This window comes from Dendropsophus ebraccatus, chromosome 1 (assembly GCF_027789765.1).
Source record: "Dendropsophus ebraccatus isolate aDenEbr1 chromosome 1, aDenEbr1.pat, whole genome shotgun sequence".
NCBI classification, from domain to species: domain Eukaryota; kingdom Metazoa; phylum Chordata; class Amphibia; order Anura; family Hylidae; genus Dendropsophus; species Dendropsophus ebraccatus.
In genome coordinates, this window is record NC_091454.1 from 74372634 (window position 1) to 74388614 (window position 15981).

Sequence of the window (15981 nt, forward strand, 5' to 3'; positions counted from 1 at the left end):
GGTCGTTTAAAATGTTCGCCAGGGTGAACGACTAAAAGATTTATAATTTTACGAACCGATTAGCGAATTATCTTTCAAAGACCAACGATTTTTATCGACATGCTGAAAAACTATTTTGAACGACTCTCCAACGATTTTGCAGTTGTCGTTCGCTTGTCTACAGCTATTCCACGGAACGATTATCGTTAATGAGCGGTCCTTGGAGCGAGTTTATGAACGACAATTGTTCCGTGGAATAGGGCCTTAACTTAAGGTCTCATCCTAACGGGTGACGTCACACATCTTGATATTCTCAGAAAACCAGGATACAAGGGATTATAGGAATAATAATCCCTTGTATCCTGGTCTATTCCGTGATTTTATTTGAGAAAGTTCGTAACGAATCTGGTTAAAACAACAATAACAAAGTTCAGTTCAGTGACAAACCAAACTTTTTGCAAAGTTCATAACGAATCTGGTTCGTTACGGTTCGGTTCATTCATCCCTAATTAGAAGTGAAACCAGCACAAAACACAATTTAGAAAAAAAAAGATGTTTTTGAATTGTAAACTACAGATAAAAGTTTCTTGCATAAGACTAAGGAGATTTCAATAATCATATAGTGACGCAAAGTACTGTTTGTGAATACTGCCTAAGGGTTGTTATACATGTAAACTCCAAGTGCATCATTTATAAGAATAATTTTAGTTGGACATACAGATGCTGGTAAATCACAGCAACCAGTTACAATAGATAATTAACACATCAGTAGACATTTTTTCACATTCACAAAACTGACTTGCAATACTGTATGTACATATACCCTGTAATAGTGACTCTTACATATCTCAATTGTGTTGTCACAGGTGTAGAGGTTAGAGGGGAGCGATTTATGGATGATCTTGACAATGGTGTTCACCTCTGCAATCTGATTCATGTAGTTCAACACACTATGAGACAGTGCTGCACGGCTGAAGAGCTAGTGGTAAGTATATGTATGACTTTTAGATGAATAATCTGTGGCTGGTACTTTAGTATCCTGACTTCATTGTCTCGGTTATGATGCCTTCTTCAGCAGGTTTCTGGTCTTACAGTTTTCCTTAGCTCTGCTCCAGAAGGGATAGATACTGCTTTCTATAATGTTCTCCTGCCCTCAAAAATACTGCATCCTTCCTGACAGCTTTTAAAGGGGCTATACAGGCTTACAAAAACATGGCCTCTTTCTTCCACAAAGAGTACCATGCTTTTTTGTAGCTAAGTTCCATTGAAGTGAATAGAGCTGAATTGCAATACCACGCACACAACCTGGGGGCAGGGGTGGTGCTGTTTCTGCAAGAGAGTAGCTTGGTCATATTCATAGTTGCCTAAACTTACGGCAGCAGAAGTGACTGTATGCCGATGGGGCGAGGAAACATTGTGGCAGGTACCCTTATACCAGGGTTTAAGCATGTGTTACAGCTACTCTGCACAGGGCATCTATTTCTGAACTTCTGCCAAGAAATCCAGATTAGTTTCAGATACTGATTCTGGAGGAGTGGAGGGCTTCTGAAGAGATTACAGATTGCTAAGGATTTTAACTCTAGATTCCCCTTTGATAAACAGCACCAGTCTTTGGGACGAACTCCCTAAAACTGACAATTTGCAAATGCTGAAAAGAAAACCTTACTGCCCTTTCAGGATTTATCTTAAAAGCTCTGTGTACAGAAGGATGGATGGGTTGCTGCAAAGGTCCTGAGATGCTTCCACCACCCTCCTCAGTCCAAACATTGCTGTGACTAGTATTGCAAGGTCCTTGGTTGGTTGGTTGGAGGATCACTTAGTGAAGAAAAACTCTAGAGAAAAAATTTTTCTGTCCCTATGCTAAAGCTTGCCACTGCCTTCCTTGCTGATACCATAGTCGAATTAGTAAAAAAAATGTGTTACTTTCCAGGGCATGCCTATGAGGAGGGTTCCATGCAGAAAGGATGCACCATCAGGCTCCTTCTTTGCTCGAGACAACACAGCCAACTTCCTTCGTTGGTGTAAGGGTATTGGGGTGGATGATACCTATCTTTTTGAATCTGAAGGTCTGGGTAAGTTGTTTGAGTTATGTTCTTTTCTTCGTACTGTATTAGTTACAACTCCAAATATCATACAACCAAAAAGTGGATAAGGCAGAAACAAAAACAAATGAAGCCATAGCGGCGAAATATGAATATTACTTGAGAAATCCTAGAGGGATGAGCCAGAGGTAAAATGACATGGGCTGGACAAAGGAAAAAGAACTGGACTAGGCAAAAAGAGAACAACACAAACTATGTCTATAGTACTTGGAAACAATTGCATAATTGCAGTTATGGCTTTGTCAAACAGGGCAGGCTTAGGCCCCGTTCAGACTACGGAATCTCTTTGACATGTCAATCCTTTAAGCGGAGAGGCGCGTGAGCCCTCCTATTCAAACACATTAAAGACAGGATTCAGGGCCAAGTCCACTTAAAATATTACTGTTAGTGTTAACTGACATTGGTATAGTTTTGATCCAGTGTCCCAGCTTCATTAATGGAGTAGTGTGACACTTTAAAACTTTTCATGTAATGCTGTCCTTATATAAAACATAACCCAAAGAGGCAATAGGAAGACCCTATGGGAATGTGGTGAGGTAAGAATAGCATGTTTATTATGTTGTATAGAAGGGCAGCGTTCTTTTTTTTTTTAAGTTTTAAAAAGTGCTGAAGTACTATTTTAATACTATAACATCCCTGGTGTCACTTGGACACAATAGTATATATAGAACAGCCACCCCCAGTGGAATGCCACATGCACAGGAAGCAGAAGGCTACATATGGCCTCTGAGCTACTTGTTGAGAAACATTGGCATAGGGCATGATTAAACAACTGTATGGATCATTTTGGAAGTAAAAAGTTAACATAGGTGTATCCATCTAAATATGTTCAGATTTCTGTGTTGCTTAATGTAGTGATACAGTATATCTTTGTAAGGGTCAGAGTAAGCTTTCTTGTTACATGGTTCCATTTGGAACTGGAACCCAGTCCCTTACATATGTTTTTTTAGCCTGGAACCAGGGCATCTTATCTAGCATGCGGCAGATGGTCTCTGTTTTTTAAATGTTTCTTTAAATAGTTGTGTGAACATTTTGTTTATTGACCCAGTTTTGATCATTAATGATGACTTTGTCTTTAATTCTTATGATGAGGCACCAAAAATAACTTCTAACAAAAGATTCCATTGAGAGAGGCCATAATAAGCATCCTCCTTAAAATAGCAGACCTTGTGATTGTTAATATGTATGTGATAATTGATCCTTTACTAAAGCTTTGTATACTCTGGCTTGCAAGCTCCACATCATGTTGTAAGATCTGCCTCAAAGGATCAGCCTGAGCCTCTGACAAGCAGCTGCTGTGTAGCATTTGTTAGACAGGATTTCAGAGCTCATTATGGGAGGAAATGTATCTTATATTGCAATTAAATTCCTATGCCTCACTGGTCCCTTTCATAACGTCATATTCTTCTGAAGTCATTGGGGGGAATTAATAAAAACTGTCAAACAATAAAACTGTCCAGCTCTTCTATGGCAGACAATCAAAATGCTTGTTAAGATAAGAAAGCTGGACTCTGATTGGTTGCTGCAGGAGAGCATGTGTATGAAAAATGGCTTAATAGTAACTGCCTCATAAACTTGAATTTTTTTTGTTTTGTTTTGTTTTCTTTTTCCATCTGTCAATAAGTTTGACATAAGTACTGTATAATGTTCCACTTTTACTTATTGGATGGAAAAAATGTCTTCTAGTTCTCCATAAAGACCCCCGACAAGTGTGCCTCTGCCTCCTTGATGTGGGCCGGATTGTATCCAGGTATGTGATATTTTAATTTTTTTTCCTAATCTATACCGAATGCCACCAGCACAAACTACCCATCACCTTAAAGGCATAGTAACCTGTTGATTGTCTTTGTGGTCTTATTTTTCTAGGTGGTGCCATTTTGGAGTAATTTTTCTCTAAATATGCAAATTAGCGTTCCTCAGCTCCTCAGTGCACCATTTTGTGCACTGTTCCGCGCACCTACTCCTATGTGCACGTCCACTTGTGAATATTCAGTTATGCACAAGCAGGCAAGGCCTATTCTTGTGCTGTCTGGAGAATGCAGTTTGAACGGCACATGCATGAAAACAAGCCATGTCTGCTTATGCATAGCTAATTATCAGATTAGATGGATGGAACAGTGTGAAAAGTCGAAGAACGCTTCTAGTGCACCATAGGTACTAATTTGCATATTAATTTGGAAACAGATTACTCTAAAACACCACCACCTAGAAAAAAATAAATAACACCAGCGCCAGAATCAGGAGCTAGGCGGCTACAGGAGGATATTAGCAGGTCTAGGACGAACCTGCTCATTGTTTTCTTTTTAAAGTGTCACTGTCGTGAATTTTTTTTTGCAGAAATCAATAGTCCAGGCGATTTTAAGAAACTTTGTAATTGGGTTTATTATCCGAAAAATGCATTTTTATCATGAAAAAGCAGTTTGAAGCTCTCCCCCCTGTCTTCATTGTTCTCCTATGGAGAGAGCTAAAGAAAAGACCAAAACAGGACAACAAAGAGTTAATCTACAAATCCCTCACGGGATATCTCCTGTGACAGTCACCAGTGACCTGTCTGAGCTCGGATTACAGCTGTCACCCAGCTCTGTGCCTGTAATCCTCTGTTATCTGCTTTCTGCTGCCGGCTAACTCCCTCCTTCCTCCTCCCCCCTCCCCTCTCCCTAGAACAGACAGGGTACGTCTCCTGCAACAAGTCACAATTTTCAGATTTTTCAGAGTGGATGAAAAAGAGGAAGGAGGGGGGGACCTGGGAAAAGGCTTTTTACATGCAGATAATGGCAGATTTGGCTAATAAACCCAATTACAAAGTTTCTTAAAACCGCCTGGACTATTGATTTCTGCAAAAAAAAAAAAATACGACAGTGACTCTTTAACCTTTTTCTTAAGGTGTTATTCAGATACCCAAAAAACTTTATAGACTGTTAGGGAGGACAGCCTGAAAATAAACAAATGCTCCACAACGCATATATAATAATCAGACTGCAGCCTCTCATATAATGTCCATGCTGGGAATAAACTGTGTCATTGTGGAACTGTTGCAATGACAGCTCGGCCAGTCACATTTTGCCTCACTTAGTGATTCTCTAAGTGGGTCATCTTTCCAGTAAAGAGCTCATCCCAGAGGGGGACTGAAGGAGGCAAGTGTATGGTGTCGTTTTTTTTTGTTTTTTTAATCCTTATGAACCCTAGAGTAATTAGTTTTGTTTATAATGCTTTTTTACTGTCTTTTTAAAATGCAAAAGATATGGAGTGGAACCACCTGTCCTTGTAAAGCTGGAAAAAGAGATTGAACTTGAAGAAACACTGTTAATGGAATCTGGACCTCTAGCTCCCACCACTATTGAGAAATCCTGCTGTCACCATGAGCTACATGAGGCTGTAAGATGCTCTCATACTGTGTATTCTATCTTGGTTAGCTGTAGAGCTAGTAATGAATTACATCACTTGGGTAAAGGTGTGGCAAGAAAACATTACAACTGTTACCAGAGTTCAATAGTCTCCTTGTCACTGGGTGCCCCAACTCTGTTTAAATTATTAAGCTCAATATGACCCTCACAGAACTGTCTGATCTTGAAAAAAAACTTCAATGCTTCTATATTGTGCCACCCTCCAGGCTTGTACAAATGTCTTTCAGGTTTACATATTGTAAGTAAAGTTTATCTTAAGGAAAAAAAAAAACAAGAGGAAGTAATATTCCCTGTTTTCATTCGAATTAATGTGATGTTTGTAGTTGAATGTAACTTTTATGTAATTAGTGACATAACAGAAACATGTTAATACTCAGGATATGTATTGCTGATACAGTCACTTTAGAAATGCTTTATTGAAAAGTGATGCATGGTTTTATTAACTTAACCCTTAAAAATGGTGGCAAACTGATTTTAGTGCTCTCCCTGTTATCGAGCCCCTGAGAGGCATTTCAGAGGCTGGGACTAGGGATGGTCCGAACCTGACGAGGTTTGGGTTCGTATGAACCCGAACGCTCTGCATCGGATTCCGTGGGGCGAGCGGATACAGCGGGAGAAACGCCTGGAAAACTGGAATACAGCCTATGGCTATGGCTGTATCCTAGTTTTCCAGGCGGTCCTCCCGCTGTCTGCCCGAACCGAACTCTGTTTGTACCATCCCTAGCTGGGACCATAGCTGAACTGTTTGTCAATAGTACGTAGTTGCTTCCTCCCTTACTTCACTAGCCAGTCACAGTGCAGCACATCATACCGCTATGCTATAACACAGTGCTTTTGCTACTTGCACTGAACAGGCTTGCACTATGCTAGGCTGAAGCTTTGCATGGTACAGTATTCTAGATGACATGGGAGGAGAAGGGGTTACTGATGCACAGGCTTTGCAGGCTTTGTGGACACTTGCGAATGCAGGTAAACAGTCTTTCTTTCCTCTCTTCAGCACAGGGCACATGCTTCACCCCGCCCCACTTCTTGTAATGTAACATACAGGTTTCCACGTTGGAATTGCTGTCTAAGAGTTTGCTGCCTTTGCATGACAATGTATGGTCGTACTGCTTGAGACATTAAAAACAAATCTAAAAAGGCTCTTTGGATTAGAAGATGATAATGTGGGAAAAAGTAATCTTAGACTGGTGGGAACCTTTTGACTTCTTGCAGCTCATGACTTATCTGTCCAGTAGTGGTCAAAATGGCAGAACTAATAAGCATTATTATTTTAGCATTATTATTATTTTTATGTCTTTGTGTTAGGCTTAATTGCATTTACTTTGCAGGTAACCCACATTGCGCAAGATCCTCCTTGCAACTGCTCTCACAGATTCTCCATTGAATACTTATCAGAGGGCCGCTATCGGTTAGGGGATAAAATTCTGTTCATAAGGGTAAGTGTAAGGGACTTACAAAATGATTTTGAGTTCTTTGTGTTCATAAATGTAAATACTGTATAGTGCTGCTGCTAAAACGTGTTCTCTAAAAGTCTTTCTTTTTCACAGCCATTACTCAACCTTTTTAATATATCTGTCTTGAACTGGTGACAGAGCCATTGCTTTGCATTAATTATAAGATGCCCATTAAAAGGTTGGAAAGTATATAGAATTTCCCACATGCTAACATCCATTTGGAGTAAATAATTATTGTGCGGCCACAAGGCGCAGTATTGTACTACTTATAAATGGGTGCTGGTTTATTTATGAGAAGATATTCCAGAGATATCAGCTGGTAATTTATTGCTTTCACTCAAGAAAAGACAGCGTGAAGTAATAGAATACTTGTATTTTACCACATCCATCTTTTGTTTTCTTTCCATGAATTGCTGGAACACCTGACAGCAGTTTCCTGGAGGAAGCATCTGTGTCAGTAACCCAGTCTTACTATGCAGTAGTTAAAGGAAATGGAGTTCTGAAGGTTTTATAAAAAAGGAAGTAATGCTGAAGGTTTTGTGATAATGCTGATCTTACAAAAGTAAATTGGCCATTTTTTTTTCATCAGTTGTCATAAAGGGTTATGCTTCACATGGGCTGGGCAGTCAGCTGTGAACAAAGCTTAGCAATCTTTTGCCTGGCAGCATGGGTTCCCTACTAAGAGGCTCTGGGCTGACTGCTTTTACCTACACTGATCTATTAAAACAAACTTATCTGTGACAACTGGTAGGTTGGGATGTTTTTTTTTTTTGTGTTTTGAATTCTAAAAATGTTCCCACTTGCTGATCCCGGGCAAAGATTTTGCTTGTGAGCGACTGAAACACAAAGAGAGCAATTTATCAATGTTGTTTTTGTGGATTTTGGCGTTCCATTGTCACGTATTTTTGAGTAATTGTAAATTGCTTAAAAATTGTGCACATTTTCCTGTATTTTGCCCATAAATTGGACAGCGTTTCACAAAAATGTAATTTTTATTTTACGCACTGGTTTTCAGGTGAAAGCAAAAATACATTTCCCTGAAAAAGCTATCGGCAAATTAAAGTGACCTTTACACCCGTACCAAACCTCCTGAAACTCATACGCTAACACAGAATTAAAATGCTATGCGTTTCATTAAACATAGTCAAAGACTGTTTGTTCCCTTGTGATTGTTCCTTGTGATAGAAAAATTCCCATTAGAAAAAAGCTGCACATAGAACACGTCGCTGTGGCCTCATTCTGTCCAGCTACAGGCACTAGGAGAGACAAAGATGCGTTCTGACTCCTATCACTTTGGCTTCTTTGTCCACTTTTCCAAAGAAACAAATTTATACATTGCACTATATAAATAGAAAAGGGAATGTGTACAAATTATAGGACAGAATTGTCAGTCAAACACTGTATTTCTTTCACTTGTACCTAAGGGGTGCATATAAATATAATACACATTATACTGCTGCCAAGCACAACCTTTACTGTATTAGGTTATTCCCAACTTATGTGATGACTTGTTAGGATATGACTTCTCTGAATGATTGGTTGAGGTCTGACCCCTGCAGCTCCCTCCTGGTGTGTCAGAACTTTGACAATTTCTGACATGTCAGACATTGTGATCGTTTGGGGTCTGGCTGCTTAAGAATGAAGGGGACAGAGTTGATATGCCGTCACTTTAAGACTATTATGTGTAGTAGCAGCGGTTTTATGAAGATCCATGTAAAAATAATCAATATATTGTATTTTTTTTTTCCAGATGCTGCATGGGAAGCATGTAATGGTGAGAGTAGGTGGAGGATGGGACACGCTCCAAGGTTTTCTGCTAAAATTTGACCCTTGCAGAGTATTGCAGTTTACAACCTTGGAACAAAAGATTTTACAGTTCCAGAAAGGAGTACAAGGTGACAGTGTGTCAACACCATCAAGTAAATCTGTACAGCCTCCAGTAATGAATCCCTTATCTGCACTTGGAGCTTCACAAAAAACATCTACTCTACCCACACAAGGAACTCCTTCTAGTGTTAATCATAAAAGTAAAAAATCTCCAATATCAACTACTCACAAGGGAACTAAGAATACACCAGTCACATCAGTACGTCCCAAAATCCAGGTCATGCCAAGAAAGGGGTCTCCATTACTTCCTGAGCCCCAGAAGAAGGTACCGAAAAAATCCAATTCTCCACCACATACTTCTGCTGCTAAGCCTGAAACTAAAGGTCCACAGAAAAATCTTGGTTCACCAAGTAATGTTGGGAAAACCAATGGTTTGCATTCTACTAAAGAAGCTCAGAATGGTAAAAGCATAATGCAGTGTGGGAGTATGAACCAGAGGACACAAACTCCTAGAAGTTCTCCCACGTCTACAGCCCATCATATCACCAAGTCTAAAGGTGTGTCTGACCACCAGGCAAAGCCAGAACCGGTGAAAACAACAAGTACTAAGTCAGTTATGACATCATCAACTAAATCTGATTTCTCTAAGAGGACTGAGCTTATAAAGCAGAATTGTAAGAGCACTACCATTCAGAAGTCTGTCCCAGCCACACCATCCTCCAGGGATGTAAAAGTAAGTAAAAAAGCAGACATGCCAAAAACCAATCTCCTGGAGAGAAAGCCATTTGTGGTATCCTCTCGTGTGCCTAATAAAACGACTCTCTTTCCGCACCATTCTCAACCTTTCTCTAAACCGCCAACTGCAGTTGCTGTCCAGTCAAAAGTGGTCAGCAGGAACACTACTAAACCAGTTCAATCTGCCAGAAATGGTCCTAATAATACTGCCTTGGATAAGACTACAGCGTCTGGACGCACACCTCTTTCTGTAGTTAAACTTCCACAATCGGCACCCAAAACACAGCCATTACCAAAGACAAAAATACAGCCTGTCAGCAGCACCGTGAAGAAGGATAAAGCACCAGCTGCATCTGATCAGCTCGGTTCAAGGGTAAAGCTGACTCGCCGGGCTGCTCCTGATCCCGTGAAAGATACATTGGTTAAGAACAAGAAAGACCACCCTACCGTGTCAAAAAAGAAGTGAAACAAAATGCCTTTCTTTTCAGTCTCCATATTGGGTGTGAGAACATGATGTTCCAGTAAATCCATGTGATTTTATATTAGGGACAATTTGATATGCTGTTTTCTTTTTAAAGCCATAGATAAAGCCAAGTACTCGTGAAGCTCTACCGATAATAACACTATGCAGGAAAGACACGTACAAGATGTGTAGCGGTATCATATGCTACTTTAAGCCAGGCAAATATGTACATGCCAGCTGTGCCCGCTATGGATATTCCTGCTGGCGGGAAACCATATTGTTTTTAAATCCTCCTATACCAAATGCTGCCTTACTCGTGGAGACAGTAATATTTATGTGCCTTGCCATTAGGCTTTTAAAGTAATCTATAGACTGGTAAATCCCAGATGGAAATACACAAAACACTTGCAAGTGCATTTACGATGACTGGGGCTTTGCAGGGTTTAATAAACTGTAAACCATGACGCCCGAGTTTTCCTTTATTACAGGTCAAATGTTTCGTTTTATTGCTCTGTGGGTGAGCGTATGATCTGTACATAGGCTTTAGTTTTTTGCTAGCAATAGTTGTGTAGTTGCATTGCTGTAAATTGTTATTGATGCTAACTTTCAGCAAATGGTGGGATTTTGCCACAGATTTATTTGATGAAAAGTATAGCACTCTGCATTGTTAGGCTGGGTTCACACTACGTATATTTCAGTCAGTATTGTGGTCCTCATATTGCAACCAAAACCAGGAGTGGATTAAAACACAGGCTCTGTTTACACAATGTTAAAATTGAGTGGATGGCCGCCATTTAATGGCAAATATTTGCTGTTCTTTTATAACAACGGCTGTTATATTGAAATAATGGCAGTTATTTACTGTTATATGGTGGCCATCCACTCAATTTCACCATTGTGTGAACAGAGCCTTTCTGTGTTTTTAATCCACTCCTGGTTTTGGTTGCAATATGAGGACCACAATACTGACTGAAATATACGTAGTGTGAACCCAGCCTTAAAATTTATTTTCTTGCTGCTTTGCTCTGTTACCTCAATCACAGGTAATCCAGCTTCCCATTACAGTGGTTGGGTATTCCTAGCAGGACTATTACTTTGAAGAGATTACCCTTTGTCTCTGCAATGTGCCGAGAGTAGATTCTCTAGTGTGTCCTGTGTTAGAGCCTGATACTGCTCTCCCATACTCCATAGTGATGTATGATCTGTCACTTACTGCACTTAGATGTACATGAGAGCAAGTGCAGTGGTGAGACCCCATCCCCACTCTCTGCAAAGCCAGAGGCATCATGGGAAATGTAGGCAGCACAAGGAAACCATATCAGGAAAGAAATAGTTATAAATAGTTTTAATAAGATGGCAGACAATCAATGCCTGGTAAAACAGGCATACACAAGAGCCTTCATATTATTCTTTAACAATAGCCTGTGCTGCGGTATTAGAAAAAAGAAAACCAATATAAGAGACTTAAAGGGAAATTTATCAAGGTCTGCATAGCAGACCAGGTGGGATTTTAGATAAGCTCATTGAAAATGTCCCTCCATAAATGTTATAGAGAAAGCTCAGGGCTTTTGAAGGGTCATTTTAGAGTGGAAACTGAGACTTTAGTTTCAGCAGAAATAACTCTATAATATGTGAGTGGAATATTTATAGCTGGCCCAAATTTTTATCTAACTTGTAGAACTAGTGGTGTGTGCATTCATCATTCCACCTATTAAACTGCATAACAAAACCCCTGGCAATAAATAAAGCTTCCACACTTGGAGAATGATCCCCTTGCTTTACTCCATAGAAAATACACAAACCACAGATATGAGACAAAATACTGTTTGTTTAATAACTGAACGTCCTGAGAGATGTTTTAGGCATGTGAAAGTATGGACTTATTTTAAGTCTAGGGAAGGACTTTGCATCTTTTATATACCTACCCCCTTTTTTTTTTATCCCTCTCTGTTAGATGAGAGGGTGATGTGGTCCTTAGATCTGTTCCCCTTCCCTAATTTCCTGATGCTGCAGGAGGGCAGATATGCATGTCCATACCACCCATCGGGAGGAAGAACAAAACCATTCTTGGCAGGTCTTCCACTATATATGACTGACAAAGCTTAGTTAGAGAACATTAGTTAAAGGAAGCCAATTTAATATTCATGTGCAAAACATGGCAGCCATAGTAAATAAAAAAAATTATGGACACCCTCAGCAAGTTGGTCTATCAATGCTTCCTCGTAAGTGTAACAAATAACATGCAGATAAAAAAACTTGTAGGCAGGATTAATGAACTCCCTCCATGCCGGCATTAGTCTATCAAGACGTCTCTTCTTTTTCATCCTTGAAATGTTGCACAAGCCAAGTTCCATAGTTGGGTGTCCTCAGCTCAGTCTTATGTTTAGATGTGCTTGATTTTATTCATGTTACCATGTAGGTTTTGGGGTCTATTGTATGCAATTTATGGACTTGTAGACTAATGCTACTATGGAGTAAGTTCATGAATTTCTTAGTGCCTACTATACTATGTAATCTGTGTATTATGGTCATTGCCCCACATTTGTTTGTTTCCTTGGGGTATTTATGGTCCTCATTTATGGTCATCTCTACTAAATGACCCTTTAATAGTCTGGTCTCAGCTGCCACATTAGGCTGCTCTTAACACAGCACTCATTAATATGGCAGTGACTACATTGAAAAAAAAAGAAATATAATCAATGTATTTATTTTAATTTACCTCATGTATGGCTGTTGAGTTTACATTTAAGCCTATGTGAAAAACTAGACTATCCATAGTACCCTCTGGTGTACATGACACCACCCCTTAGGCAGGATAATTCACAAGGGTTTTTACCAACCCTTTTAGTGCATGAATTAGTGTTACTAAACACTATGATGGCTAACAAAATGCTACTTCCATATGGGGCTCAGCTATTGCTTTTCCATCCTGTGTCACTATAAATAGTCAGGAACAGATGCTAATGTGGTATTTTATTGTAAGGCTCACATGTCCTGTGGCTCTGAAATGCCAGAAGTAATTTGTTAGGATGTTTTGCTGTGAGATGGTTATTTATTACTGGAATAATTGGCTTAGATATATAGGTTTCTTATTACTGGAGGGAAACTGATAAGCCTGAGTTCACACACAGGTACAATACACCTGCATAATCAGCTTTTTTATGCATGCATCAGTTAGATCTGTGCTTGGGAGTTTCAGCAATAAAAGCCTAGAGGGGCATCTATTATTTGCTTTTCAGCAGTTTTCTGCCAGATAAAAAGTACACATTTTGGCACACAGTTTTTTTTTAACATAACCTTAACAGGTATCTTTAAAAAATGAGAATAATCCAGATGTTGGCATTTTGTTTTTAGAGCAAAAATATGCCAGCCAAGAACAGGTGTAAAGAACAGAAATGTACATAGCTCGCCTAATAAGATAAACCAAATATTAGTGCCAAAAGCGCCACATTGATTAATTTGCTGCAATTTTCACTAACCTCTATACAGAATTCCCCGAACTCCGGCCCATCTAAATCTGAGTGTAAAGCTGACATATACACTGTATGCAGAACGAGTACAAACTGCATTTTCTTTCTGTCCTGACCAGAAAATTTCTGCTTTAACTTTTTGCAGTGCAAAAAAGTTTGAAAAGTTCTTGACTTATCTGCTTGAATTTTCAATTCCTATAAATTCTGTCCAACAAATCTTTTTTTCTACAGGAGGTAGAAAACTAGCTACAGACACTAGGATTTGCAGGAAACAATGTAATGTAGTGTTCTGTTAGAATCTGCTGACTAGCTAATGTCTTTGTGCACTGGCAGAGTTTATTGGCTATTTGTTCTGGAAAGAAAACTTTTCCGGAGGGAATTTATCTCCTAGACTTTTTTTCTACTGATCAGGACCAGGTAACTGAAATAAGTCCCTTTTCTTCTACATGTTTATTATTTATTTTTTATCTGCAGGGACTGTTATTTTGCCTGAGCTTTTTAACAGTATTTAGGGATAAGCTGTACAGCAAGCCCCATGGACAATAGGCAACAATAGACAGGAGCTACCCTATTCAAATGAAGGCTTAAGGGGCATGCTCAGTGACCTTTAATAGAGGTCATTCTACAAGGGGAGTGCAGAGTAACAGCTATTGTGTGTATCTCTGTTATCTATACACTAGTGACTGTACTTCTGTGTTGAAAATCAGGGCAAATGCTAGAAAATGATCTGTGTAGGACAGGAAGTCTCAGCTTAGGTTCTGGCCTACTGGCCAGAATATTAACTGCAGGGTTTGAGGATAAAATATAGATGGTATAATGAGAGAAAAAAAAAAAAAAAAAAAAAGATACTTTTTAACATATATTAAAGAATAGATCATTTTTTTTATTACACATTTACTTTAAGGTTTCTGTTTTTACTGGAGCTATTAGTTGTAGCTTTAAATAGTTTAATGTTTACATTGTACATCTGATGACTGTAACTTGACCCACATATAAATATCTTAAGGGGTAATCCAGGCACCTAAAACATTTAAAAAGCTTTCAAGATAAGGATCAATTCATACTACAGAATTTGCGCATTCATCATCCGCTCAGAGAATTGACATGTCAACTCTTTGGGCGGATGGTGGAGTGCGTGCAACACATCCTATTGAATCAATAGGACAGGCGGGAGTTCAAGCTGGGGCTGCGGCGCGGACTCCGTTTCAATTTCTGTGCAAATATCATAGTGTGAAAGGGACCTAAAAGTAAATAACCTTCCTAATATGCCCTTATCTCCTCCACAGCTCTCAGTTTCCTTGGACATTTCTTTCCTGCAGGAAATGCTTGCTCAGTCAATCAATGGCCATACAGTGTCCCGCCTCAGCCAGCGATTGGCTGAGAAGGCATTATCTCCATGAATGAAATGCCTGAGGCAGCGGGGACCAGATGCTATTAAAAAAGCAGCTGCAGGGGATTGAGGTGACAAGTAAGGTTTTTTTTTTTTATTATTTTAAAAGCACCCAGGGTCAAATCTAAAACATTTTGTATGTCTAGATCACTGCTTTTATGGTTTACAAAAACTGTATATAACCATATCTATATGTTTAGTTTATGTGGTGGGTTTTATCGAAATAAGAACATGCATACCTAAAGAGTCTAAAGGACATACCTAAGGACAGACACTGGTTTTCCTATTCTACAGCACTCTGCAAGAATGTGTAATTTAGAAAGTGCCTAGAACCTGCCAATCACATACTTTACGTACTGAGATGGTGGAATGCAATAAATAAAAATTGCCTACTATTTTGCCAGATTTGTTGCAGATTTTTTCCTATTAACTTCAATAAGGCAAAATCTGCAGAAAATGCACATGTGAACATGTTTCTAGCTTTGTTCTGAGCTGGGTTCACACTATGTATATTTCAGTCAGTATTGTGGTCCTCCTATTGCAACCAAAACCAGGAGTGGATTAAAAACACAGAAAGGCTCTGTTCACACAATGTTGAAATTGAGTGGATGGCCGCCATATAACAGTAAATAACTGCCATTATTTCAATATAACAGCCGTTGTGTTAAAATAACAGCAAATATTTGCCATTAAATGGCGGCCATCCACTCAATTTCAACATTGTGTGAACAGAGCCTTTCTGTGTTTTGGTTGCAATATGAGGACCACAATACTGATTGAAATATAAGTAGTGTGAACCCAGCCTACAAGTAATCTTTTTGTCAATTGTACGTTTCCTATTGTTTCACCAGCAATCTCTCCTGCTGGTAACTGCCTATCTATGGCCTAGGTGTAAAGGGGCACTTTTTTTCTCTGGCTTTGGAAAAGGTGTATAGCATCACAAATATCAATATATTCTGTAGGTTTATTTTAAGCCTTCCAAGCATAGTATGCAAAAATGTAGGGCGAGTCTGTAAAGGATGGAAATGCTGCAGACTGCAAAGGTAAACCTACACAGATGCAGATTTGACTGCAGATTTGCAGCTTTTAAGCTGTAAACATTCATTACAGACTGACCCCCTACCCCATGAAAGCGACTGAGACAATGTGCCACT

The 15981-nt window shown here is 39.3% G+C and overlaps 1 protein-coding gene across 1 annotated transcript in view; it reads left to right on the forward strand.

Moving 5' to 3' along the window:
- Positions 1–10431, forward strand: part of GAS2L3 (growth arrest specific 2 like 3) — a 28382-nt gene extending 17951 nt beyond the window's left edge. The window contains exons 5-10 of the mRNA XM_069955478.1: positions 846–964; positions 1910–2051; positions 3768–3831; positions 5321–5456; positions 6817–6924; positions 8693–10431. Of these exons, the coding sequence (XP_069811579.1) occupies positions 846–964; positions 1910–2051; positions 3768–3831; positions 5321–5456; positions 6817–6924; positions 8693–9970 (1847 nt within the window). The 3' untranslated portion in view covers positions 9971–10431. The remainder of the gene's footprint in view (positions 1–845; positions 965–1909; positions 2052–3767; positions 3832–5320; positions 5457–6816; positions 6925–8692) is intronic.
- The last annotated feature ends 5550 nt before the right edge of the window (positions 10432–15981 follow it).